The following is a 25979-nucleotide window of genomic DNA, read 5'->3' as shown; positions in this document are numbered from 1 at the left end:
AGTAAAAATTACTGGAAACATTTAACATTAGGAGTCATGACCATGGTTTAAGAATTTAGAAGTGATCAAAGGATAAATAGTGCATGTAGGGTCTCATGATTTTTCTGAAATTATAATGTGGATCCAAGAAGTGTTTTAAGTGCATAGTGGTAGCAGTTTCATTTTGCTCCATTGCTTCATTTGTCTATTTGTTTCTGTGTTGGCATATCCTTCCCTGTGTCATCTGATTACGGTAGTTTCATGTTTCATATTCAGTCTTCATTGATTTCTACTGATGATTCAGAATGGTACAGATGTTGTATGAAATAATACAGTCACATTCATTGATATCACCTTAACGTAATGACAGTTTAGGAGGGTAAGGGTTAGGGTATTTGGAGTCTGTGTCCTAGTGAATCCCTATATTTGGAGTAGTAGTCCTAGGGAATCCCTATATTTGGAGTAGTAGTCCTAGGGAATCCCTATATTTGGGGTAGTAGTCCTAGGGAATCCCTTTATTTGGAGTAGTAGTCCTAGGGAATCCCTATATTTGGGGTAGTAGTCCTAGGGAATCCCTATATTTGGAGTAGTAGTCCTAGGGAATCCCTATATTTGGAGTAGTAGTCCTAGGGAATCCCTATATTTGGAGTAGTAGTCCTAGGGAATCCCTATATTTGGGGTAGTAGTCCTAGGGAATCCCTATATTTGGAGTAGTAGTCCTAGGGAATCCCTATATTTGGGGTAGTAGTCCTAGGGAATCCCTATATTTGGAGTAGTAGTCCTAGGGAATCCCTATATTTGGAGTAGTAGTCCTAGGGAATCCCTATATTTGGAGTAGTAGTCCTAGGGAATCCCTATATTTGGGGTAGTAGTCCTAGGGAATCCCTATATTTGGAGTAGTAGTCCTAGGGAATCCCTATATTTGGAGTAGTAGTCCTAGGGAATCCCTATATTTGGAGTAGTAGTCCTAGGGAATCCCTATATTTGGGGTAGTAGTCCTAGGGAATCCCTATATTTGGAGTAGTAGTCCTAGGGAATCCCTATATTTGGGGTAGTAGTCCTAGGGCATCCCTTTATTTGGAGTAGTAGTCCTAGGGAATCCCTATATTTGGAGTAGTAGTCCTAGGGAATCCCTATATTTGGGGTAGTAGTCCTAGGGCATCCCTTTATTTGGAGTAGTAGTCCTAGGGAATCCCTATATTTTGAGTATTAGTCCTAGGGAATCCCTTTGTTTGGAGTCTGTGTCCTAAGGAATCCCTATATTTGGAGTCTGTGTCATAGGGAATCCCTATATTTGGATTCTGTGTCCTAGGGAATCCCTATATTTTGGAGTCTGTGTCCTAGGGAATCCCTATATTTTGGAGTCTGTGTCCTAAGGAATCCCTATATTTGGAGTCTGTGTCCTAGTGAATCCCTATATTTGGAGTCTGTGTCCTAGGGAATCCCTATATTTGGAGTCTGTGTCCTAAGGAATCCCTATATTTGGAGTCTGTGTCCTAGTGAATCCCTATATTTGGAGTCTGTGTCCTAAGGAATCCCTGTATTTGGAGTCTGTGTCCTAGGGAATCCCTATATTTTGGAATCTGTGTCCTAGGGAATCCCTATATTTTGGAGTCTGTGTCCTAGGGAATCCCTATATTTGGATTCTGTGTCTTAGGGAATCCCTATATTTTGGAGTCTGTGTCCTAGGGAATCCCTATATTTTGGAGTCTGTGTCCTAGGGAATCCCTATATTTTGGAGTGTGTGTCCTAGGGAATCACAATATTTGGATTCTGTGTCATATGGAATCCCTTTATTTTGAGTCTGTGTCCTAGGGAATCCCTATATTTGGAGTCTGTGTCCTAGGGAACACCTATATTTTGGAGTCTGTGGGGAATCCAAATATTTGGAAAAATGTAATTTTAGAACAAGAAAGATTACTTAAGTTAACATTAAAATGACTTTAAACATTCAGCTTATATCACTACAAACAAAATCCATGTGAGAATGCACTTTAAAAATAATAAAAATCATATAATACTTAAATCATTGTATGCTGCAAAGTGATAAAGTGAGTTGAAAATGTGATTAAAGCTTGATTTTAAGAATTTTCGTGATATTTGGGCCTCACAGTAATCAGGCTAGTGTCCATTATGAGAGGCCCTGAAAAGGTGCCTCATGCCGCAACGGTTTCTGTGAAAGGCGGACATGTATAGATATACCACTAGGTCTATTATATGTATGTGATATTTTTAGCTTAAATGTTGCAAATTTATTATAATATGAAAACTTTGTAGGGTGAGGTGAAATATTTGATGGAAAATATTTTTTTGATCCTGTTTTATGTAAATACATGATGACATTTTTATGTGTTTCTTCTAGTACCAAATGAACCAATCAAATATTTATTCGAGATACTAAATTGAGAGGAATTAATCAGAATTATTTGTGAATGCTGCAGCAGGATGTGTCTGACTTCTATTTTAACATTTTGCAAGGCCCCACTCGGTTCCTACATCAACATTTCTGCATTTTGTATGAAGTGCATTGAATTATCTTATCAAAATGTTTTGTTCAATTGTCAGCCACTGCCTAATTGCTCGGGGTGGCTACAATAAGTGCTATAATGTTTTTTTGCAGTTAAAATGATGCTCTGTGTTGAAAATTTCCAGAACATGCCATGCAAACTATAATTTTAAATTGCTGTAAACACAGGAGTTTAAATTATAAAATTACAGGAAAAAGACAGGTGCACCTAGGTCAATCTCACTGCATTAGAAGGGCAACAGAGCTCAGTGCAAGCTTGACTTTCCAAGTTGTTGGTCTTCTTGACACACACTTTCTTGATCTTCTGTTTGTCCGCAAGGATTTCAGTCCCTCAATATCTCTGCCAGTGTTGCTGTCTGTCTGCCTATTTTATATGTTATGTAGTAGTAGGTGTTTGTCATGTTTTTGTGGAATCAGGATCAATTACATCCATTTCAGTCCATTTGTCTGTCATCCACTCAGCATATGCCTCTCTGTCTTTTGATTAAGGGAATTCCTTTACATTTTAGTCTGTGTCCCAGGGAATCCCATAAATCTCTTATTGGTGCAGGTCAAACTCTTACTGGTGCACCTAGGTCAATCTCTTACTTGTGCATCTAGGTCAGTCTCTTACTTGTGCACCTAGGTCAGTCTCTTACTGTTGCACCTTGGTCAATCTATTACTGTTGCACCTAGGTCAATCTCTTACTAGTGCACCTTGGTCAATCCCTTAAAGGTGCACCTAGGTCAATCTCTTACTGGTGCACCTTGGTCAATCCCTTACTGTTGCACCTAGGTCAATCTCTTACTGGTGCACCTTGGTCAATCCCTTACTGGTGCACCTAGGTGAATCTCTTACTGGTGCACCTAGGTCAATCTCTTACTGGTGCACCTTGGTCAATCCCTTACTGATGCACCTAGGTCAATCTCTTACTGGTGCACCTTGGTCAATCCCGTACTGTTGCACCTAGGTCAATGTCTTACTGGTGCACCTAGGTCAATCTCTTACTGGTGCACCTAGGTCAATCCCTTACTGGTGCACCTTGGTCAATCTCTTACTGGTGTCTGAATTTTTGTTATTATCAATTGTTTGTCTATATATACATTATTTTCCTGTTGGTCTGTCTAAAATTCTGTTATATCAGCTTATCCATTCACCTGTCAGCTCTCGTCATTGGTTCTCATTTCTACTCTACTGTGTTATTGTGTTTTCATTTATTTGCCTGTGTTTTGAACATTGATAAAATAAATTAGAAATTTTGTTCATATTTATTTTGCAGCTATTTTGTATCAATCGTAATGCTCTTTAGTTTACCAAGTCATATATAATGTGCCCTCATGTTCACAACTGGAATACAGACGATTACCTACAGCAGGGATATTAATGATGGTTTCTTCTCAAGAATATGCCATAAAAGATTTATGACAGGCGTTTTTCAGTGGTAATCACAATATGATGAGCCAGGCATGTTGGAACTCATATTGTCATGTATTGAACACTGTATGTACATTTACTCTGAGGTTTACTCTGTTGAGACTGTGTTTCTGAGAGGAATTTGTAACAAGCGTTGGAGAAATAGTATTATTCTTGATTGATGTTAAATAACACTAAGAAGAATCAGAACACTGATTGCGCTGGCTTTTATTTTTGCAGTCTTGATCATCTGTGTTTTTTAAGAACAAAGTTTGGGTATTGTCATAGCCCTAGAGTCATTTGCCTCTTCATTGGGCAAAAACTTTAACCTTGACCATAGCACATAATATTTCTAAAAATATTCAGGTGAAACATGGTACCCTTGTTGCCCTGAGACAATACACACATGTTTAGCAAGGCCCGCACTTGTTAAACAAGGCAAACACATGTTAAGCAAGACCTGCACATGTTTAGCAAGGCCCGCACTTGTTAAACAAGGCAAGCACATGTTAAGCAAGACCTGCACATGTTTAGCAAGGCCCGCACATGTTAAACAAGGCCAGCACATGTTAAGCAAGACCTGCACATGTTTAGCAAGGCCCGCACATGTTAAACAAGGCCCGCACATGTTAAACAAGGCCAGCACATGTTAAGCAAGGCCCGCACATGTTTAGCAAGGCCCGCACATGTTTAGCAAGGCCCGCACATGTTTAGCAAGGCCCGCACATGTTTAGCAAGGCCCACACATGTTTAGCAAGGCCCGCACATGTTTAGCAAGGCCCGCACATGTTTAGCAAGGCCTGCACATTTTTAGCAAGGCCTGGACATGTTTAGCAAGGCCCGCACATGTTTAGCAAGGCCCGCACATGTTTAGCAAGGCCCGCACATGTTTAGCAAGGCCCGCACATGTTTAGCAAGGCCCGCACATGTTTAGCAAGGCCCGCACATGTTTAGCAAGGTCCGCACATTGTTAAGCAAGGCCCGCACATGTTTAGCAAGGCCTGTTACTCTAAAATTAACAGAAATTTGATCAAATGAAAAAAAATAAAGACAACATCCCTGTACATGTAAGGGATGTATGTGCTTTGTAAGCCTTACTGATGATATTTCATGTCCGGCCCATATCTTTGTCATATATGGTTGGATTTTAAAATCATTTGCAAGAAGTTACCAGTCCATAGGATGAGGCTGTGTCAAGCGCAAGACCTGTGTCCCTCCCTTCGAGGTCAAGGTTACAGCAACATTCCAACTTTGTCAGTTTTGCTGTATAAGCCTTAATGATGATAGATGGTGTCTGGTCCATTATTTTTTCTCATTCATGGTTGAAGTTTGAAGTAATATGGCAGGAATTACAATCATAGGATAAGGACAGGTTTGTCTGTCTGTCTGTCTGTCCAGACTGTATTTCTGACACTTAGGCGTGCAGGGGTATTAATCACATTCTGTGATATGTCTAGTTTTACATTTCAAAACACTTTAAAGTGATAATAAAATCATATGCTTCACCAAGCTTTAAAATTTAACATTATGGGGAATGACATTAGTTAGGAAATTAAAGGCTTATTTGTACATAGGATGCTGATATATGTCATGTTTTGATAACTTTTAAGAAATAAGTGTGAATGGATTGGATCAATTATCATTTTTTTCAAACTGCATACTTTTTTTTAAACTCATGGAAAATTATGTTATGTTATACATTTTAACAATGCCGTCTTTTTACCAAAAATACTTGATGCTAACTTTAATGAATAAATCAGACATTTTCATAATTCAGTTTTCTCGAGATCATATAATAAACTGAGTTTGTGATTTTTTAGTAGTTTGTACTATAACATTTTAAAATTTTCAATACATCATTGTACAAGTGAATTTCATAAAAATGAACAGGTGGAGTTTTATAATTAAAATGATGGATTTCTCAATAAAAACACAGATTTCTTTTCTTATAATATATTCAAATGCTGTAAAAAATGAATTTAGCAAAATGTGTCTTGCTAGTTATAATGATGAATTGATATTTTACAAAAGAGAAGACTTTTTGTTCCTAATATCTTAAAATACCTAAAATATAAGATGGTTAAAGTCATAGTAAGATGAAAGGGGTGGTTTTCGTTACACAGCTGTAATTTAAACTCTTACTAGATATATGTGTTAAACTTGTAACATCCTTGTAACATTGAGTGAACCCTTTCATCTTGAATAATGAGGTGTCTAATAATTATGTGAGGGTTAGGATAGAAAAATATTTAATAAAAACACATAAAAGATGAGCTAGGATTTTATCAAAATTTAAATATTTATAGTGTTTGTGTGTCAAGAAATTTTGTTTGCTTGGAAAGTTCATAAAAATAAATTTTGGAATTTTACTGAAAGAGGCTAAATAAGGATTTGTACCAGTGATTTTTTATTTTAAACATGTCGCAGCTGACATTTTAATGGGACTTGTTTTTATTCTATATCGAAATTATGGAAGATGTAATTGGAAATTAAATGACTGTATAATTGAATAAGGGAATGTCAGTTGGGTGTTGTTTTATTTGGATCATAAAAATGATGTGTAAACTTGAAGTATTCTCCATAAAGCTGTGATCAGATGGATACATTAATATCGGAAATTAAGGAAGGAGAGATTGGAAACTGTATAATATAAAGAGTAGGTCATCTGACAACTATTAATATAGAATATAAGTTTACATTGTAGAAAATGATCTAAACTCAATGCTCTTTCTGAATTCCATTATGTAGTGCAGGTAGTTTTTTGCTTTTGAAAATTCCGCAGAAACTCGAGACACATTTTTAATTATTTTGGCATGTAGCAGTTTGCAAATTAGCCTTGGGAAATTGTTGATCTTCTCCAAGTGGTCTTGTTTCTCCTGGGAAAATTGGGTAAACTTATCTGTATACCTGGCAGGAATGCTTTTGTTTTGATGTGAAACTCTTCAATGTTGAGTCCAACCACACTTTGGCTCATTGTATGTAAATCATCATTGGTTAATTACACAAGGTGCAACATAATAGGCTCTGAGTGATGAGACATAAAATACAAAAACATAAAAACACCAACATACATACTGTACCATTGAATATAAAAATAGAAAATGAGGTCAAATAGAAGGGTCAACATGAAATATGTGATTCTATGTTAAGGTTACTTGGCTTCTCAATAATTTCACATTAAATACAGATGTTTCACTATCATGGTTTTTATCACCCAAAATAGGGCAAGTCTTTGAAAATTAACTTTTCATTTATTTATAATTCCTTCAAAATATTATTTTGATACTGTTTTCAATAACAACAAGCTTTCAACGCCTTTATCTCAAGAGGATCTATAAGTATACAGTTACCTTAACTGTTCTTTATCACATATTCCAGCAGCAAAGTTCAACTTCAAGCCAATATTCTGTATAAGAATGAAAGCAAGTCATGCCATCAAATGAAATAGACAAAATGCAAGATAATATTAATTGTTTTAATGGTGTGTAGAGGATTTATGATGTAAGGAAGAAGAACCCAGAAAGGATTAAAATGAAAAGAAGAAAACAATTAATGAGTCTTGAAAAACAGAATTCAAACGCATCAGAAGATGGAGTGGAAAATGAGGGTACCAGTACAAACAGAAGATCTGGTTCCCAGCAGGCTGCTTGTAGACTGGCAGATGCCCATTACAGGGCTTCCTGGCATGGAACCAGTCTCAGTGTAGGACTTGAACAGGAAGTGACATCATCTGCAGGTGCTTGTGGCATTACAGCCAGGTCTAGTAGTCATGACAACCTACAACGAAACACAAAATGGAGGCCAAGGTTAAAACTGTTTAAAAGGAGGAGTTACAATGTGAATCCTTCCCCTCCCGCATCACCAACTAAAAGCACTGACCAATCAGGGTTTAGATCCTTGTTTCAGAACTTAAGAAAGAACAAAAAATCATCCAATGAAAATGTAGCATTACAAAATACCGACAGTTCTGTTTTAAGAAGAAGTGTGGTAGACCAGTCTGAAAATGTAGACTGGAATGTGAGTACAGAGAGTGATTCAGACCAAACACAGAGAAAGAGAGTAAGAACCAGTCCAGATCTAGACCAAACAAGTGTTAAGAGTTTGACAGATGCCACAGGCTCCACACAAAATGCTCAAACTAACTCTAGATCTGACAGTGCACGCACACAATCCACAAATTCACAAAATCAAAATCTCGCAGTTCATAGAACTTCGTCAGCATCTATTCCACGTTCAAACACCCATCCAATCCACACATTCCAAATTCAAACCAGGAACCAAGCAGCATCAAGGACTTCGACTTCCATATTTGGGCGTATACGTTCCCCGCGGTCTGTGATAAAGGAAGTAGAATCAAACCTGATGCATCCTGGGATGCTTGTTGCCTTATCTGTGATAAATTTCTTCCTCTGGATGTTTTTATTGAGCGTTAAAGTGTTTCGGATTACTGCCCGGATTTCGGTATGGACTTGGTTACGGTTGCTATACTTTTTTGACTTTTTCATGAAATTGTTCTACAGGCTTTTCAATGTGGACCCAGAGATAGCAAACCAGAACAGCGACTACTCGCACATTGAAAGTGAGTACAAACCACCATTTCCATATTAGTCAAGTTTAAATGATATTTTATTGATGCTCGGTGAAATATAGAATATATTTAGTCATTTACTGAAGAATTGTTTAAACTTTACATTGTAAAAATGTCAACAGCGACTACTCACACATTGAAAGTAAGTACAAACAAGCATTTTCACTTTTGTCATATCTCATTTATATATTATTGAGGATAATTGCTGGCTTCAGTAAGATATTGAATATATTTCATCATTTACTAAAGCATCATTTAAACTTTAAAGTCCCATTGATTTTTTGAAGTCACACATCTGTGTGCAAACTGATGTTTGACAGGGAAAGGCAAACGTTTCAAAACACTTATGATATCAAAGTATTGTTTCAATGTTTTAAATCATTGGGATATCAGATATATCCTGGTGAATTTTGCTATTTTGTAACTCTGTTTGCTGCACCGACATTAGTCATTATGTCGTTGATGAGCTCCCCAGAGCTTTTACTAATTGGCTCCAGAGGTCGTGTTCACAAAGAATCTTGGTGACAATTACTAACTTCTGTTTTGTGCAACAATTATTTTGAATAGCCTCTACATTTAATCAAATTTATTACATTTATTATTGAGACCATTTTTTGGCCTGGCTTCATATACGTGTATTTGGTGTACAAACATTGTTTGTTTACTTTGATTTCAAATTATAAAAAAATACTTTTTCCATTAAGTTGAAAATTTAATCAAATTGCTTTGTGAATATCACCTTCAAAATTCAACTTATGTCACTATAATATTTACATGGTTTTAAATCCTGCTTGTAATGTTATTAAGGCACTCTACGCCAGCTAAACGAGAGTCGCTCGGAGCTTGAGGAATTATGGGCCGCCCGTAAACTGAAGCTCGATCTGTGTCTACAGCTTCGCCTGTTCGAGAGAGATGCCCTTGAGGTAAGGACAACCAAACCTTTTGTGATATTATTTATTTAGCATTATTTTTTTTACCCTAAAGTTTAACAAAAGAGATTAAGAGAAGTTAAGGCAATTTTGTATGACATCAATTATGTCTGCTTAAGTAACACTTCAACAATTCCACATCTCTGTCTCTTAAAGTTTGAATGCAGCAAATCAAGGATGATATAACTGGCATCCTTTAAAACTCAATGGATGAGATATCACACATTCACTTGAAACAATTCACTAGTGAGCACTGAACTACACTACAACATTGCAGCGTAGTAAAGGTTAATAAAAATATAGTCTATTAGATACATAATTGATGCCCTCGGTTCTATGTTGACCATAGGTTGACCAATCAAATACTCACTTTCAAATGAATGATTCCCCAGTTTGTACATTAAAAAGGAGATTGACCAATCAAATCGCTTAATTTACAGGTGTCATCCCAGCCAATCAAATCACTTGTTTCCTATCATTTACAGGTGTCATCCCAGCTGGAGTTGTGGGCGGAGGAACTGCAGCACCAGGAGCTGGTAACCGACGGCAACAAGGCAGAACAGATGCTCGTCATGCATAATGAGAGTGTTTTACATATGCAGAACTGCACATTCGAGGTCTTACAAAGGGGCCAGGAACTTTCACAGGTAAGGCCAAAAAAGAAAGATGTTTTTGTTAGGTTTAAATCCTTTTCAAAAACAGGTAGGGAAGGTAGGCTTTATATAAGAATGTTATTTTGATCATAAGAGAATCGTGTTAAAGTAATATTCTGTATATAGCATAAAATAAATTTAAACTACATATTAGAACATACTTATAGGGTTGGCGCCAACTTCGTAGGTAGGGTCGGGTAACCCGAAACCAAATGTTTTTGTGTTTTTTTAGGCCTAATACTAGTTTAAGGGCACTTATCTACTAAGATTTCCATTCTTGTATGAATAAAAGAGTATTTGACCAAGCCCTATTTCCTGGGGCAAAGCCTTCAATAAGTAAGACTTGTAGGTTGTTATTGATCTTTCTTCCTCAGATATAAAAACAATTCCCTGATTCAATTTGAAGTCTGGAAAACTGTTCAGGATAGCTAAAACACACTGTCTAAACAGTTTATACAATTGTGCATTCATTTCATTTGTACTTCAGTCCTCTGCCAAGTGTGCAAAAACAGGTTCCGAGATTACTGCATTTTGAAATACCATGTGATTTTGTACCTTGTACTCGAATATATTGAAATTGTGCAATTACAGGATTGATATGAGTTGCATGAGTGCATAAAATAGGTTAGCCCTTTCTTATACTTATACTTTGAAGAAAAGATGCTCTTTCTGCACATGTATAAGTAAACATGGAATCATCAATAAGGACCCCAATGCTTAAAAGTTTAAAGCATATTTCTCTAGTTCGAAGCATGGTTTTATAACCATCGTTATTTTTGCCATATACATGCAATTCAAATAACCTACAATTAATGGATGAAGGCAAAACCATTTTGGCATCTCTCTTAAAGTCTCATTTATAAATACTCTATGTTAAAGAATAAAATAAGATAGAGAAATAAATTCTCATTTACTTGTCATTTTCCAGCTATTTGAGATCATGGGGCTTCACCTAATGGTTGACTCCCATTACGACGCTCCAACTACAAGAGCTTCCATAACACTTGATAATATAACAACTATATTTTCAATTTTCCAGCTATTTGAGACCACCGGTGTACAACTGATGGCGGACTCGCATTACGACGCGCCAACTCGGATACAGGAACTTCTAGAATACCTGCATGAACGAGAGGTTGACCTAGAAACACTGGCTGACTCCAAACGTAGCCGCCTAGAACAGTGTGTACAGCTGCGGAACTTTGAAGTGGAGGCCAGACAGGTAAGCTCTAATGAAAATGTGAAGTACAGCTTTAAAATAAGCTCATGAGTTTATTTTCAGATAAAGTATATAAATGTTCTATAATACCTTGTGGAAAATAACAACACTGTTCACTTTTGCCGCACACTAATTAAATGCTGACCTAATAAGCATGATACAAAACAGTTTCTCAGTTGTGATTGAGATTATTCACTCCTGCTAAAGCCCTCAGTTATATTCTCAAAAACAGGTTGTAGAGGCAGGAACTTATCTAAAAATTCTGGTCTTTGGTGCTGTAAATACTACATATACATCTAGAATGCTACTGCATAATCTTAAAACCTCAGGTTGTGGGTGTCGTAACTTGTACATGGACAGCTAAAACATTCATTTATAATCTCATCAACTCTAGTTGTTGGTGTCCTAACTATTACATAGACAGCTTAAGTGCTCGTTCAAAATCTTAATAACTCGGGAATGGGGAATTGTAACTATTACATAGACAGCTAAAGCACTCGTGTAAAATCTCAATTTCTTTGGTTAAGGGTGACATAAATATAACTATAAGTATCTTCCATGGCCAAGAGTGTAAGACGGTAAACCTCGTTTCTGCAAAACACCCTACGCTCGGGTCGGAATGAACCTATCTTACACGAGCGGCTATGGTAGATGCTTTTTCTCCCACCTCAGTTAAACAAAATTAAGTAAAAATGTATTTTTTGCTGGAACTCTTTTGTGCTTAGTGAAAATAATTGCGTATGGATATGCAATAATTCGTGGTTGTTATGGATATGCACGCAGTGATTCAGATTATGTTAATAGTCAAACAGGTCTTTAAATAGTTCTAAGGAGAGTGAAGCATTATTTCTTAAAAGGTGCTTGAAAACTGTTTTATGGTGACATTAGGAGCGAAAAATTATTTATTAGCGTTCTAAATATTGCCACAAGACAAGGTTTCCATGATGCTTTAGACGACAGTCTTCAACAAGGGAGGTAATTACAATGTAGTGACCATTAAAAAGGAGTTCCATATGGGCGTTTTATCTTTGCCCCTAGGCAAGATTATAAGTATCTTCCATGGCCGAGAGTGTAAGATAGGTTCATTCCGACCCGAGCATAGGGTGTTTTGTGGAAACGAGGTTTACCAAGTTTCCGCAAAACACCCTGCGCGAGGGTCGGGATGAACCTATCTTACACGAGCAGCTATGGTAGATGCTTTTTCTCCCACCTCAGTTAAACAAAATTAAGTAAAAATGTATTTTTTGCTGGAACTCTATTGTGCTTAATGATAAAAATTGCGTATGGATTTGCGATAATTTGTGGTTGTCATGGATATGCACGCAGTGATTCATATTATGTTCATAGTCAAATCGATCTTTAAATAGTTCTAAGGAGAGTGAAGCATTATTTCTTGAAAGGTGCGTGAAAACTGTTTTATGGTGACATTTGAAGCGAGAATAATTAATAAGCGTTCTAAATATTGCCACAAGACAAGGTTTCCATGATGCTACAGACGACAGTCTCAACAAGGGAGGTAATTACAATATGGTGTATTTAAAAAGGAGTTCCATACGGGCATTTTATCTTCGCCCGTGGGCAAGATAAGAATTTCTAGCATGGTTAAATTATCGGATCTACTTATCTGAGGTGGGAGAAATAGATATCTAAAGCGCTTTTGTATAATCTCAATAACTGAGGTTGTGGGTGAATCAACTATAACAAAACAGGTAACATTTTTGTTTGAAAACTAACAGGAAGACACGCACATGAAGTTTAAATGCTTATTTTATCTCTGCAGGTGATATCATGGATCCGTAATGGTGAAAACATGTTGACCGGCACATTCATGTGTCCCAACACACTCATGGAGGCTGAACAACTGAAAAAGGAACAAGACCAGTTCATGAATGCCATTGAGGTAGGTTGATTTCCCTGCTGGTGGGAAATGGATTGGACTTGATTTAGTGTAAAAGGAATGGTTCATTTAATGCATAATAGGGGGCTTCAACCAGAAAGTTTCAACTTAGTAATAGGTTTAAGAATGGTATTGAATGTTAGTAGCATGATTTCAAGTGAAGTAATGTTACTTTGTTTTATTTTTGGAATTTCTTAACGCATGCGCAATAAAATGTAACACATTGTAAGATACGGTATGTGGAAGACCAAGGTTCCTAACCAAAAAATAAGTCACACATAAGGTGAATTGGCCAGGATCTATGGTATTTTATATGATATATATTATTAGCCGGATTTTTCATCGAAAAATTACGGGTTATAGAATGGCGAAAACCGGGCGGGCGAGCGGTTGGCGGGTGTCTGGTTGGTTGGGCAGGTGGGCGGGCGTAAACAATTTTGCGTTAAAGTTTTCATTTTATGTAATAAAATCAAGAGTTTTTATCCAATGGTAATCAAACTTCATACTATGGTAGAGCATAATGAGAGGAAGTGCAGTGTACAATAACCATAACACTATTATTGCTTATTACTGAGTTATTGCCCCTTGTTACTTTTTTTTGTCCGGAGTATAACTTGAAAAGTACTGGATGGTTATTGGAACTGCATACAATGGTAAAGCACAGTGAGAGGAAGTGCAGTGTACAATAACCATAACTCTATTCTTGCTTATTACTGAGTTATTGCCCCTTTTTACTTTTTTTTGTCTGGAGTTTTACTTGAAAAGTACTGGATGGAATTCATTGGAACTTCATACAATGGTAAAGCACAATGACAGGAAGTGCAGTGTTCAAGAACCATAACTCTACCTAAACTAATTACTGAGTTATTGCCCTTTATTTGTTTTTTTTTTGCTGTTAATTTTTTTTCCAGACATTAACTTGCAAATTACAGAGTTACTGCCCTTTGTTACTTCTTTCTTGTCCGGAGCATAACTTAAAAACTATTGGATGGGATTTAATAAAACTTCATACAGTGATAGATCATAATGAGAGGGAGTGCAGTGTACAGGAACTGCAATTCTATTTCAGCTTATTACATAGTTAGTGCCCTTTGTTACTTTTTCTTGTCCGGAGCATAACTTGAAAACTATTAGATGGAATTTAATAAAACTTCATACAGTGATAGATCATAATGAGAGGGAGTGCAGTGTACAGGAACCGCAATTCTATTTCAGCGAATTACAGAGTTACTGCCCTTCGTTTCTTTTTTCTTGTCCGGAGCATAACTTGAAAACTATTGGATTGAATTTAATAAAACTTCATACAGTAATAGATCATAATAAGAGGAAGTGTAATGTACAGGAACCGCAATTCTTTTTCAGCCAATTACAGAGTTATTGCCCTTTGTTACCTTTTTCTTGTCCGGATCATAACTTAAAAACTATTGGATGGAACTTAATAAAATTTCATACAGTGATGGATCATAATGAGAGGGAGTGCAGTGTACAGGAATTGCAATTCTAATTACAGAGTAACTGCCTTAAGAGAAAGAATTCCACGGCCATAAAAATTCATTAATTTTTGTCAAATCTTTATGAAACTTGCTCAGAATATTTGTCTACTTGTTGTCTTAAACATTTGTGAATATGGGTCACCTCAGATCAAAAACTAGGTCACTAGGTCAAATCTTAGGAAATATTTTCCTGATGTCATAATTTTTTTTTTTTAAATCATGAAACTTTTCATGAAACTTTTACATTTTTTTTTCCTAGGATATCTTAGTCACATTTAAGTATAATAGATTTTTTTCCTGCAGGATATTGATTTTTTTTTTCAATTTTCATGACATTTGGTTTCTTTACATACATACACAGTATAAATATGGGTCTTTTAGGTTAAAAATACTAGGTCACTAGCTCAAATCCTGGGTTTGCAAAATTGCATCGTCAAATAAAAATCCGGCTTTAATGCGGCGTTGCCGCATTGGCGTCTTGTTTACATACTGTAATGTTTGGCTGCATTTAAAATGTTTTTCCATTTGCAGAAAACCCACTATAGTGTGGTGCAAGTCATACAGAAGGCAGAGGTCATGATCAGCACCCAGCACTACAACTCTGACCTTGTACGAGCGATAGCTGAGAATGTGACCCTGGCCTGGAACCAGCTGCGGAACCACTCTGAAGAGCGACACAAACTTGTAATGGCTTCCATGACATGGTACAAGACTGCCGAACAGGTAAGCCCAGAGAGTGTTAAGGTTTTTTTTAATGCCTTGTTAACAATTAAGATGCCTTTAGGCCACACCAAATTAATGTTTAGTTCCTCAGATTTTTACCAAAAAAAATTGGAGCGAAAAATATATTTTTCCTTATATTCAATATAAATAAGAAAGATTGTTCAAAATAATTGCCCTTAAACCCATTTTAATGCCATCTTGAACTGAACCTCTAATGGACATTAGGAAAATGTCGGAATACATACTATTTATTCATCCGTGTTTAGTACAAACATTATATGGATAAATCTAATTTCTTATATAATTAAAACATACTTTAATATGACGATCATTCATAATAATAAACAACCCTGCTTTTAGTAAAAAGTTTGAAACAACTTATAAATCTACCTGAATCAGTTTAACATCATATGCAACTGTATTTAGACATAACTTAGACTAAATTTTGTTTTTATTATCACAGGAAATGCAATGACATGTGCTTATTTAAACAAAAAGAACAAGGGAATTTTTCAGAGTACTTTTTTTTGGTTATTTAGATGTTTTTATGCACCAGCCAATTGTATATGCCCCCCCCCCCCATGTCCGGAATAGCGGGGACTTTGACTTCCGGTCTCTCAAAAGCCGGGTAAAATACCCGACCTGCAGGGACACACTGCTGGTAAAATCCCTGCCAAATGGCCCCGAAACCCCGAATACCTATGTGAGGCCGATTCCCGACTATTTTCAATATGAAGACAAAACCACATTTACTAGGCACTGCGGGGCCACGTGAAAGGTAAAAACACAGCCCATTGCCTCTGCTGTCCCTGGCGAGGGGTGGGCGGGGCAGTGGTTACAATTGACAAGTGCATTACAATCCCGGATTATGCTGCAAATAAAAACAAAATATAAGGTGATAAACTTAGGCTTACTTATGTTGAGGTATATCCAGACCAGTGTTTATATCGCTATTTGTGAAAAGATATTTGTTCAAAACTGTTGTTTTGTCATAATTTGATCAAAAATGAGCTTGATACATCAATTTGGACCAAACAATGACTTATGTTCCAGTTAAGTTGACCTGTCATCTTCAGCATTGTCGTAATGAGGTAAAATTTTGGTCCCTTGTATTATGACTTGAATAAAATAGTACTAAGTTGATCATTCCGATTTCCATTCAAAACGCAAAACGAGTCACTAATTACGCAATATAATCGCTACCAGTCTCAGATACACATGCTTTATTGCATAATGATTGCTTTAAATAATGATCCTTTAGTACATGAGACGATCAACAATGAATTCAAGCGTGCTCAAAACATATTTATTGTCAAAAATAAGATTTAATTTCCAAACTTCGAGCCACATTGTTAATACCGGAAGGCCGCCATTTTGAATGAATTTATTGAAACCCATGCTAAACCGATTGATAAACAGTATAAAAACACTACGCATCGGTAACTTCCCTTTACAAAAACACGAAAACTAGCGTAGAAAAATTATACTAGATTATTTTTAGCCATTTAATAAAGTATTACCTGAAAAAAATCTGCTTGGCGATCAAAATGGAGGTGTATTTTTTTACATTTTCAAAAAATTAGGAGCGGTAAATCCGCGGAACAAAATATCAAGTTGGTGTGGCCTTATCCAATGATACAAGATAAAGCTGGTACTTTTAGAAGTGACACAAACTTTTTATGGCCAACATGATTATGAACAAGACAGCAGAAGAGTCTGGTGTGGTATTGCGAGAGCTAGCATTGCGGATAAGCCCAGCTGCTCATACACAGGTGTATAACAGGTCTGTTCTGTATAACAGGTTTACCACAGGTGTGTTCTTTATTACAGGTGTGGTCGGTGTTAGAGAGCCTGGATAGAGACTACAAGAGGGATGAGGACTGGTGTGGCACTGAGAGGACCGCCGTTGCTGATAAGCCCAGCTTTATGGTTCAGCTTATTAACAAGCACAATGAACAAAAAGAGGCATTTCTTAAGGTATGCAAATATCACTCTGAACATATATTGACGTTGGTTGAACATATATTGACGTTGGTTGAACATATATTGACGTTGGTTGAACATATATTGACGTTGGTTGAACATATATTGATGTTGGTTGAACATATATTGACGTTGGTTGAACATATATTGACGTTGGTTGAACATATATTGACGTTGGTTGAACATATATTGACGTTGGTTGAACATATATTGACGTTGGTTGAACATATATTGACGTTGGTTGAACATATATTGACGTTGGTTGAACATATATTGACGTTGGTTGAACATATATTGACGTTGGTTGAACATATATTGACGTTGGTTGAACATATATTGACGTTGGTTGAACATTTGAAATGTGGTGAAATATTTATGTCATAATCTGTACTTGTTTCCATACCTGTACGCTCTCAAACCTTATGTACATGATTTCCTTGAAGTGTTCATTGTTATTCTATGTCTTACTTTCCTGGTTGATGGACATATTTCCCCCCTATACTAGTGAATGGTACCATGGGTGCCTGACAATACCTCTCTCCAAAGAGATTGCGGGATTAAGTCCCACCAGGCCTTATTATTTTGGTATACACCGCTGCCTTTGTCTAAGCCTTGTACAGGGATGTACTTACCAACCTAGATGTAACAGTTAGATTCCTCAGGCGTGTGGCTAGCCTTTCTTTCATTATGCTCATATTTCCCCAAAGCCTTGCTTTCTCAAACCCAAGTTATATGATTCACAGGTTTGTACACAGACTTTCACTTTCTTCATGCAATCTGATGTACATTGTCTATACACATCTTTAATATGTCTTTACACTACATGTTTTGCAGGTGTGAACACTGCCTTTTCATATGAAATCCATTTAAATGTTTCCCAGTTTTGTCCCAAATGCGAAATATGACTGTTAACCCACCTATTTATGTCTCCAAGACGCGTTTCCTTGTCAGACGGATGGCAAAATACTATTTGAAATATGTTAACAGGAAGCTGCAACATACATATTTCCAAGGCGTGTACTCAACTTTGTATATCTAACTCAATGTTTATGTGTCCCAGGCGTGTACGCTAGCCAGACGGACAGCAGAGAGCTTCTTAAAGTATGTCAACCGGAACCTTCACACCCTCGGCATGCAGATGAAATTCAGAAGCACTGAAGCTCATGTGAAAAGTAAGATTCTATATTTGTTATTGTAATGCCTGTAAAGTATTGCAGGCACAATGATTACTTTGTCTGATTTCATTGTCCACATCTTCGTTGGGGTCTTAAGCATCACATTTGTTTTTGATAGATCACTTTTGAATGGCTTGTTGTCGAGTCTTCAACTTTATTTTGCACATTGCTAGTGTTGCTAATTGAATAATAATAGTTTAAGTGGGACAACCTGTTTTCAGACAGTGCAGTTTTTGTTTTTGTTTTGTTTTTCTCTCCCTTGCCGTTGTTGAAGATGCAGTGTAAGAGAGACAACCTGTACTCTTTGCAGTTGTTATTCTGCCTTGTCTCTGTTAAAGAGGGTTGATTGATGTTCACTTAACTTTGAACAGTAGTTAGGTACTGACTTAATGACAGTTCTTTCGAGAACCAGCCACATCCACCCATACATGACTAGATTATGGCCCATTAAAATGTCAAATTGTGAACACAAATAAGGCTCCTTTTCTTTTCTGATCCTCACCTAAGTAGCACACTTATATTTATATATATCTATATTGATGAGCCCTCAGTTCCTTTCAAAATCAAGCCAGATCCTCCCATGCAAGGCTGGATGATGGCTTTTAAAATTGTCAAAATTGCTATAATTTAACTTGTGAATACAATATAGCTTCCATTTATTATCCGATGTTTAGTTTGCTTATACAGTAGTTAGATATTGACTTAATCACAGTTCCTTTCAAAAACTAACCAGATCCACCCATGCTCGACTGGGTTATAAAGGCATATCAGGGTGGTTTAAGTTTGTAATAGAACCATTTGTGAAAAATTATTATGGTCCATTGTTCGTGCATGAACTGTAAAAAAGTGTAGAATGTGAGTGACAATTTCAAGGACTATTGATTTCACTGTGTAACCTACATTTTACAGAGACACTGGACTCGCTGCTACAACAGGAGAATAATGTAATAGAGTTCTGGACCGTGAAAAAGAAGAAGCTGGAACAGTGTCACCAGTATGTTCTCTTCGAACAGAGCGCAAAGCAGGTAAAATATCTTATTAAAGTGTTGTTACTTTCCAGTCATTGAAATTATACTTTTGAATGGACAAGCATGAATTCTAGAATCAAAATATTTGCCAAGCCCTGGTATAAGAAACCCAGAATTGGAGCAAGCCCGGAAAGCATTTTTTTAGTGCAGGACTTGGGGCTCGAGCTAGTTTCCAACATGAAGAGCATTATAAACACTTTAAAGCTACTCTGTCATTTGTGAACATCACTTTATAAGCGTAATCCATTGTGAAGAAGCAAGAACAGTTTAATCAGTGTTTGTAGAAGCAATACCGACTGGAAACCTAACAAAGGACTGAGCCCTCATTGAGTCCTACCTTAGAACCCATCTGAAACTGGGCTCTACCCAATACCATACTGTGTATGCCAAGTTTAACCCATACCTCTGTGTGACAGGTACTTGAGTGGATCAAAGACTATGGGGAGTCCTATCTTAGCACCCATCAGAAACTGGGCTCCACCCAACAAGAGACTGAAGCACTTCTACAAGAGCATCATGACTTCCGGGCGAGGGCTAAGGTATGCTAATTGATTTGCTATTTATAAGACCTTTTTGCCAGATATTTGTAAGGATTCTGAGGTACAGGTTATAGAATTGTCTCACTGTTGATTTAAACCTGCAATGTACCTTTCACAAACCTTTTTCAAGTTTAATCTAAATTACAAATTCATGTTTAAAGACAAATAAAGTAACTAGACTCATTAAATTTATGTTTTTCACCAACAGGAAAACAAAGAGAATGTCAAGCTCCTGCTCTCATTGGCCGAGGGGTTTGTTGCCAAGGGTAACATGCATGCCAACAATATCAGAGCATGGTGCTCTGCAGTGGACAAGCGCTATAAGGAGTTCTCTGTGCGGATGGAGAAATACCGCACCAAACTGGAACAGACTCTCGGGGTTCACCGCGAGGAAGAGGTAGGCAATGTTGGGAAAGTTGTTCATTATGATCCCGTAATCTTTTGAATCAATATTTATATGTAATAAGACTAACTATTTAAAATTAATATTTATTTTTGTCAGTTCAAACATCGAAAAGGGTGGGTGTGGGGGGTCGGTTCACAGGTATTGTTGCTTAAACATTATCCTTGGCCAGAAACCCCCATAAATCTTTTAAGATATTCGAATGAAACTTGGTACACACTTTGCCAGAGACAATATGCACATGAACAGTTTGGCCCATATTTCTTGCTTTATTGAACTTTTAAGTACAGTCAGAACTTGCTATGTCAAACTCTGCTATCTCGGATGTTCCGCTTATGTCGAACTTGTTGGGTTTAGTTAGACATGTTTGTATTTCGGTAATATTGAGTGTTTGTTATCTATATAAGTAATTCCCAAGGTCCCAACGACTTCGACCAAACATTTTGACTGCATACCCCCTGTTGTACTGAAGACAACACACTGGGGTTGGCCTTTGTTGCTCAAGGTTCTTGTTAAATAGAAGAAATTGAACCAGACAGTTTTTGTAAATAATCTTAAAGTCATGTTGAGTACGAAAAGGCCCCTGATGAAAAAGGGTTCACAGATAAATAGTGACTTTTCACTGAAGGAGGTCTTGACACAGTATTTTTCTCCTTGCAAGCCCCCATCAAATGAAAAACACATTGAGACACAGTAACTGCGCACTGTCCTGAGGAGATAGTCATCAAATTTAATACCAGAGTGGGAAACATGCGTTGTTAACCTCAACAGACATGCATAAAGAATTGGTAAAAGTATGAATATGCATCTGATCTTATATTCTCCTCCAGCTGCAGAAGTAAAGTAGACCTATATATACGGTGAGTCGTCACTTGAAGAAAATGTGTCCAAATTTAATATGAAAGAGAGACTCTTATACACAAAGTAGGTTTGTTAGTAATGTTATTTTCTACTTTATATTTTTTCTTCTCCAGCCGCAGAAGGAGGAAGACACCCAGAGACACAGTGACTCGTCATTGGAGGAGAAGGTGTTTAAACAAGCACCCAAGGAGTTGACGGAGGAAAAACGCCGATCTGCTCGCAGGCGAGAGTAAGTGTACCTTTCAGCACTTTTGTCTGGCAAAGTCTGCACTCCTTAGTACATTATTCCCATTATGATCAAAAGTAACTTGGATTTTAAAGACTTTAAACAAGTTTCTTACAAACTGACCGAGGGAAAAATTCAGTTTATCTTTCTTTATAACAATTTCTCTATTGTTAGTCTTTACTGTTATGTATCCAAGACTTGATGTATGATTCAACAAAATGATTAGGATAGATTGAAACTTATTCATCCTTCTTGTTTTAATGTTTAATTTCGTGGCCTTTTTCGTGAAACTTTAGTCATATTATGCACTTAGGATGAATTTTTTGACCACCTGATTTGATTGTCATTACTGTCCAATCAGATGAAAGAATTTCAGGCTGAAATATAGTTCCGCGGCTTAGATTTGTTTGTAGAACCAGCCCCACATCTCCATGTTCATGATTTTGTACATTCCAGGTTTATCATGGCCGAGCTGCTGCACACAGAGAGGACATATGTGAATGACTTGGAGACTAGTATTAAGGTATGGTATTTACGAAGTGTAATGGAAGACATTACCATGGTTGCAGATGATGGTATGGAGTATGCAACAAGAATTGGCAGTACTATGCAGTATTTTTTCAAATTAATTAAAAAACTATTTGTTATGCAGGATTCATAAAGAAATTGAAGTAGGAGTTTTTGGTGCGCAAGGGGAGGTGGAAGAGGGGATTGAGGAGGAGGGGGTGGGGGTTGAATAGAGGGGGGTTTAGGGAGAGAGGGGTGTTGAGCAGGGGGTTGAAGGGGAGAGGGGGGTCTTGGGAGAGAGATAAGGGGGTTGAGGAGGAGGTTGAACAGGAGGGGAGTCTCTGGAGAGAGAGAAGGGTGTTGAGCAGGGGGTTGAAGAGGGGGGGGGGTGAATAGGAGGGATGTGAGGAGGTGGGGGGGGGTTTAGGAGGAGGGGGGTGTTGCATAGAGGGGTGTTGAGGAAGAGGGGGTTGAGGAAGAGGGGGATCAGGAGGAGGGGGTTGAGGCGGTTGAAGAGGAGGAGGGTGTTGAGGCGGGGGCGGGGGTTGAAGAGGAGGAGGGGGTTGAGGAGGGGTGTTGAAGAGGGAGAGGGAATTTGAGGAGGAGAGGGTTGAGAGGAGTGTTGAGGAGGAGGGGGTTGAAGAGGAGGGGGAGAGGGGAGTTGAGGAGGAGGGGGTGAAGAGGAGGGGGGGGGGGGGGTGAGGAGGAGGAAGAGGGGGATGAGGAGGAGGGGGATGTACCAGTTTACATCTGATTTCATCTTTTCAGTGTTACTTGAATGAGATGCAAGATCCGGACAACTTCATGCCAACAGGGATACAAAACAAACACAAGATTATCTTTGGTAACATGGAGGAAATCCATGAATTTCATAAGAAGTAAGTTATCTAGCTAAGACTTATGTTCTGAAGTGGTACCAGTATTATATCCAATATGTTGCTACACTGGTTTTTGGGTGATGAAAAACTGGTCTTTTCATTTCTTCTGTTGAGGGGGTGGGAATTCACTTAAACAATAAAACTATTTTGGAACAATGTTAATTTAACAGAGAAAGAATCATTACATAAAATGTACCAAAGTAAATAAGATTATTGAGGGGAAAAGTTGAAGGTGAGAGATGGAGATGTCCACCTTTCACCCATAGTTGGAGAAGCTTGCTATTATTGTCTTATGTAATCCTCGATAGCTTAGCGATGAGAGTTCCTGGCTGTGGAGCGCATTAGGTGTTTGAATCACACCAAAACAACAAATTTATGTCAATATCATTTGACTTCGTCAGTCCATTACTTGTGTAGTGTTATTTGAATGTGTAACGTAGATTCCTGATGATAGCTCTCTAAATTTAAGGTGAAACAATAGCTCCTGTAATGGACTGGAGATTGAGTTATGTCAGAGAAAGCTGGTATTCGATATGCCTATATGTAGCCACACTTATACTGTCTCGTAAATGAGCCCAACGTAAATAAATCATGGTGCACCATAAGCCTAAAGGTCATTGCAAACTGACCTGAGTCTCAGAAATTGGAGGACAGATTTCAAAATGGAGGGGGAAAGTGTAATGGAGCATTCAATTTATATATAGCATCACTTAAACCTTCGCTATATAGAGCTTGCTTGCTTGTGACACAGAAGAGCGTCTACCTGCAGAAAGATGTCCTGGGTTTGATCCTCACCAGATATACACAGCTGTATTAACATAGCTGTCTCAACATCTAAGCTGTAATGCTTAATTTTAAAAAATGGAATGAAAAATCTTACAGGCTTATTAAGAATTGTTTTTCTCTTTCAGCGTGTTTTTGAAGGAGCTGGAGAAGTATGAAACTATGCCAGAAGATATCGGCCATTGCTTCGTCACATGGGTAAGATCTTGGGGGTTGTTTCATTATAGGAAATACGTGGTTACTTCAAAAGTCTTCAATGCATTACAGCAAGAAGCAGATTTGTTACATTTCTGCAACATTATTAAAAAAATTAAGTTCTGTCTGAAGTTCAACTCACATGAATACTTTGGAAAAAAAATGAAATAGAACATTGTGGGTAATTTCAGCTTGCTCCTTCAATCTTGAAGAAAATAGGGCAATGCACAATAACTATAATAGTAAATTTGGTAAAATCAGTTTTGTTAAGATTAAAACTAATTGTTGCAATTTATCATTTGCATTATAATTATACATTATTCTTACTTTATAGTAAGCATGGTTACAGGGAAATAACCAGGTTATATTTTTCAGCTAGATTGCTATTTGTTTTGTAAGTCTTACTGTCAACTTGCAACAATGAAGATATTCAATAAAAGTATTTTTGGTATATCTTTGTAAGTAATTTGACTGTTAAATGGCAACATGATGTAACACAAGTCAGATATCATCATATGTTCACACCCAACCTTGTGTATCTGGGTATTTGAAATGTATATAACGGCAATAACATTGCCTTGAGCTAGGTTTAATATCAATAAAGTAGTGTTTTCACACTAGAGGTCATTGGTTCAATCTATGACAGATTCAAAAAGCAATTTGTGGAGTCCTTTACATGAAAAATAAAACTTTATTTATTTACTTCTCTGATGATCAGGCGGAGAGGTTCTCCATCTATGTGACCTACTGCAAGAATAAACCCGACTCCAACCAGATGCTGGTGGACCATGCAGGCTCCTTCTTCGAGGAGATGCAGAAAAAAACACCAACTCAATGAACCAGTCGCCTCCTATCTGATTAAACCAGTCCAGAGGGTTACGAAGTACCAATTGTTGCTGAAGGACCTGTTGTCATGCTGTGAGGGGCACACAGGGGAAATCAAGGTAACAGGCATCAATTAGAGGAAAGGATTTTGAAAAAGGGAAAGAATCAATTACAATGTGTCTGTCAAATGCAACTGCTGCTGCATATTTTAATGTTCACTATTTCTCTTGTTATGTGGTTTTGTCAGAGTTCTGTTTTTTTTCCACATGTGTTTTCTGATATCAATTGATTGCAACATGCTAAGGGTAGAACATCGGACAAGCCATGTAAGATTCAGTATTACATGAAATGATATTTTTTTCCTTTCAACATTGATATATATTTCTTGGTAAGTATGCAAAGTGATGGTTAACTTCCCAAAGAAAGCTGATCAGTATGTGAGAGTGTCTTGGAAGATTTTTTTGAGGCTTTTAGTAAGGTCATATGGCAGGAAAAAATCGTGCTGTAGGCTGTATCTATTTTGTTTTACTTCATGATATTTTGCTTTCATCCCGCAGGATGCGCTGGAAGTGATGCTAAATGTACCAAAAAAAGCGAACGATGCGATGCACCTCAGTATGTTAGAGGGTCTGGAAGATTCCCTTGAGGCCCTCGGTGAGGTCATACTGCAGGAAAACTTCACGGTGTGGGACCCTAAACAGCTGATTAAGAAGGGCCGGGAGCGACATATCTTCCTGTTTGATATGTGCCTCATATTCGCCAAAGAGTCCAAGGACAGCAATGGAAAGACAAAGTATATGTACAAGTTTAAGCTGATGGTGAGTTGCTGTAGTTGTGTGCACATTCAGAGATAAAGATACAAATTATAATCACAGATCAAAGTATATTTCTGTGTTGTTTAAACATTTAAAAATATTTCTCGGCCACCACCCAATGATCAAGGTATTCAAATGACACTTGGTTCATATGTTGCTCAAGACAATATTCACATTGGTGATGAGGCCAATTACTCTTGCTTCAATCAAAGGTGGTTAAGCCCCCTTTTGGAGTGTACCTAAGATTTGGCATTTTTTTTAGATACAGGGTGGATTAACATGTAATGACATTAAAATTGGTCATCAATCTCTTTGAGGATTTTTTCTAATTATGTAACATACTGTCTGTCAAGTGAAAGA

At 37.4% G+C, this 25979-nt stretch overlaps 1 protein-coding gene across 1 annotated transcript in view; it reads left to right on the top strand.

The window, feature by feature from the left end:
• The window catches only part of LOC128240369 (kalirin-like), a 206779-nt gene that overhangs the window by 32042 nt on the left and 148758 nt on the right, over positions 1-25979 (top strand). Inside the window, 18 exon segments of the mRNA XM_052956997.1 lie at positions 8420-8478; positions 9295-9410; positions 9902-10063; positions 11109-11291; positions 13069-13188; positions 15210-15401; positions 17232-17378; positions 18445-18556; positions 19469-19584; positions 20004-20126; positions 20335-20523; positions 21504-21619; positions 22073-22139; positions 22892-23001; positions 23913-23982; positions 24698-24796; positions 24798-24923; positions 25362-25622. Of these exon segments, the coding sequence (XP_052812957.1) occupies positions 8420-8478; positions 9295-9410; positions 9902-10063; positions 11109-11291; positions 13069-13188; positions 15210-15401; positions 17232-17378; positions 18445-18556; positions 19469-19584; positions 20004-20126; positions 20335-20523; positions 21504-21619; positions 22073-22139; positions 22892-23001; positions 23913-23982; positions 24698-24796; positions 24798-24923; positions 25362-25622 (2368 nt within the window).

This window comes from Mya arenaria, chromosome 7, assembly GCF_026914265.1.
Source record: "Mya arenaria isolate MELC-2E11 chromosome 7, ASM2691426v1".
Classification (NCBI taxonomy): domain Eukaryota; kingdom Metazoa; phylum Mollusca; class Bivalvia; order Myida; family Myidae; genus Mya; species Mya arenaria.
This window is presented reverse-complemented; position numbering and strand designations above follow the sequence as displayed.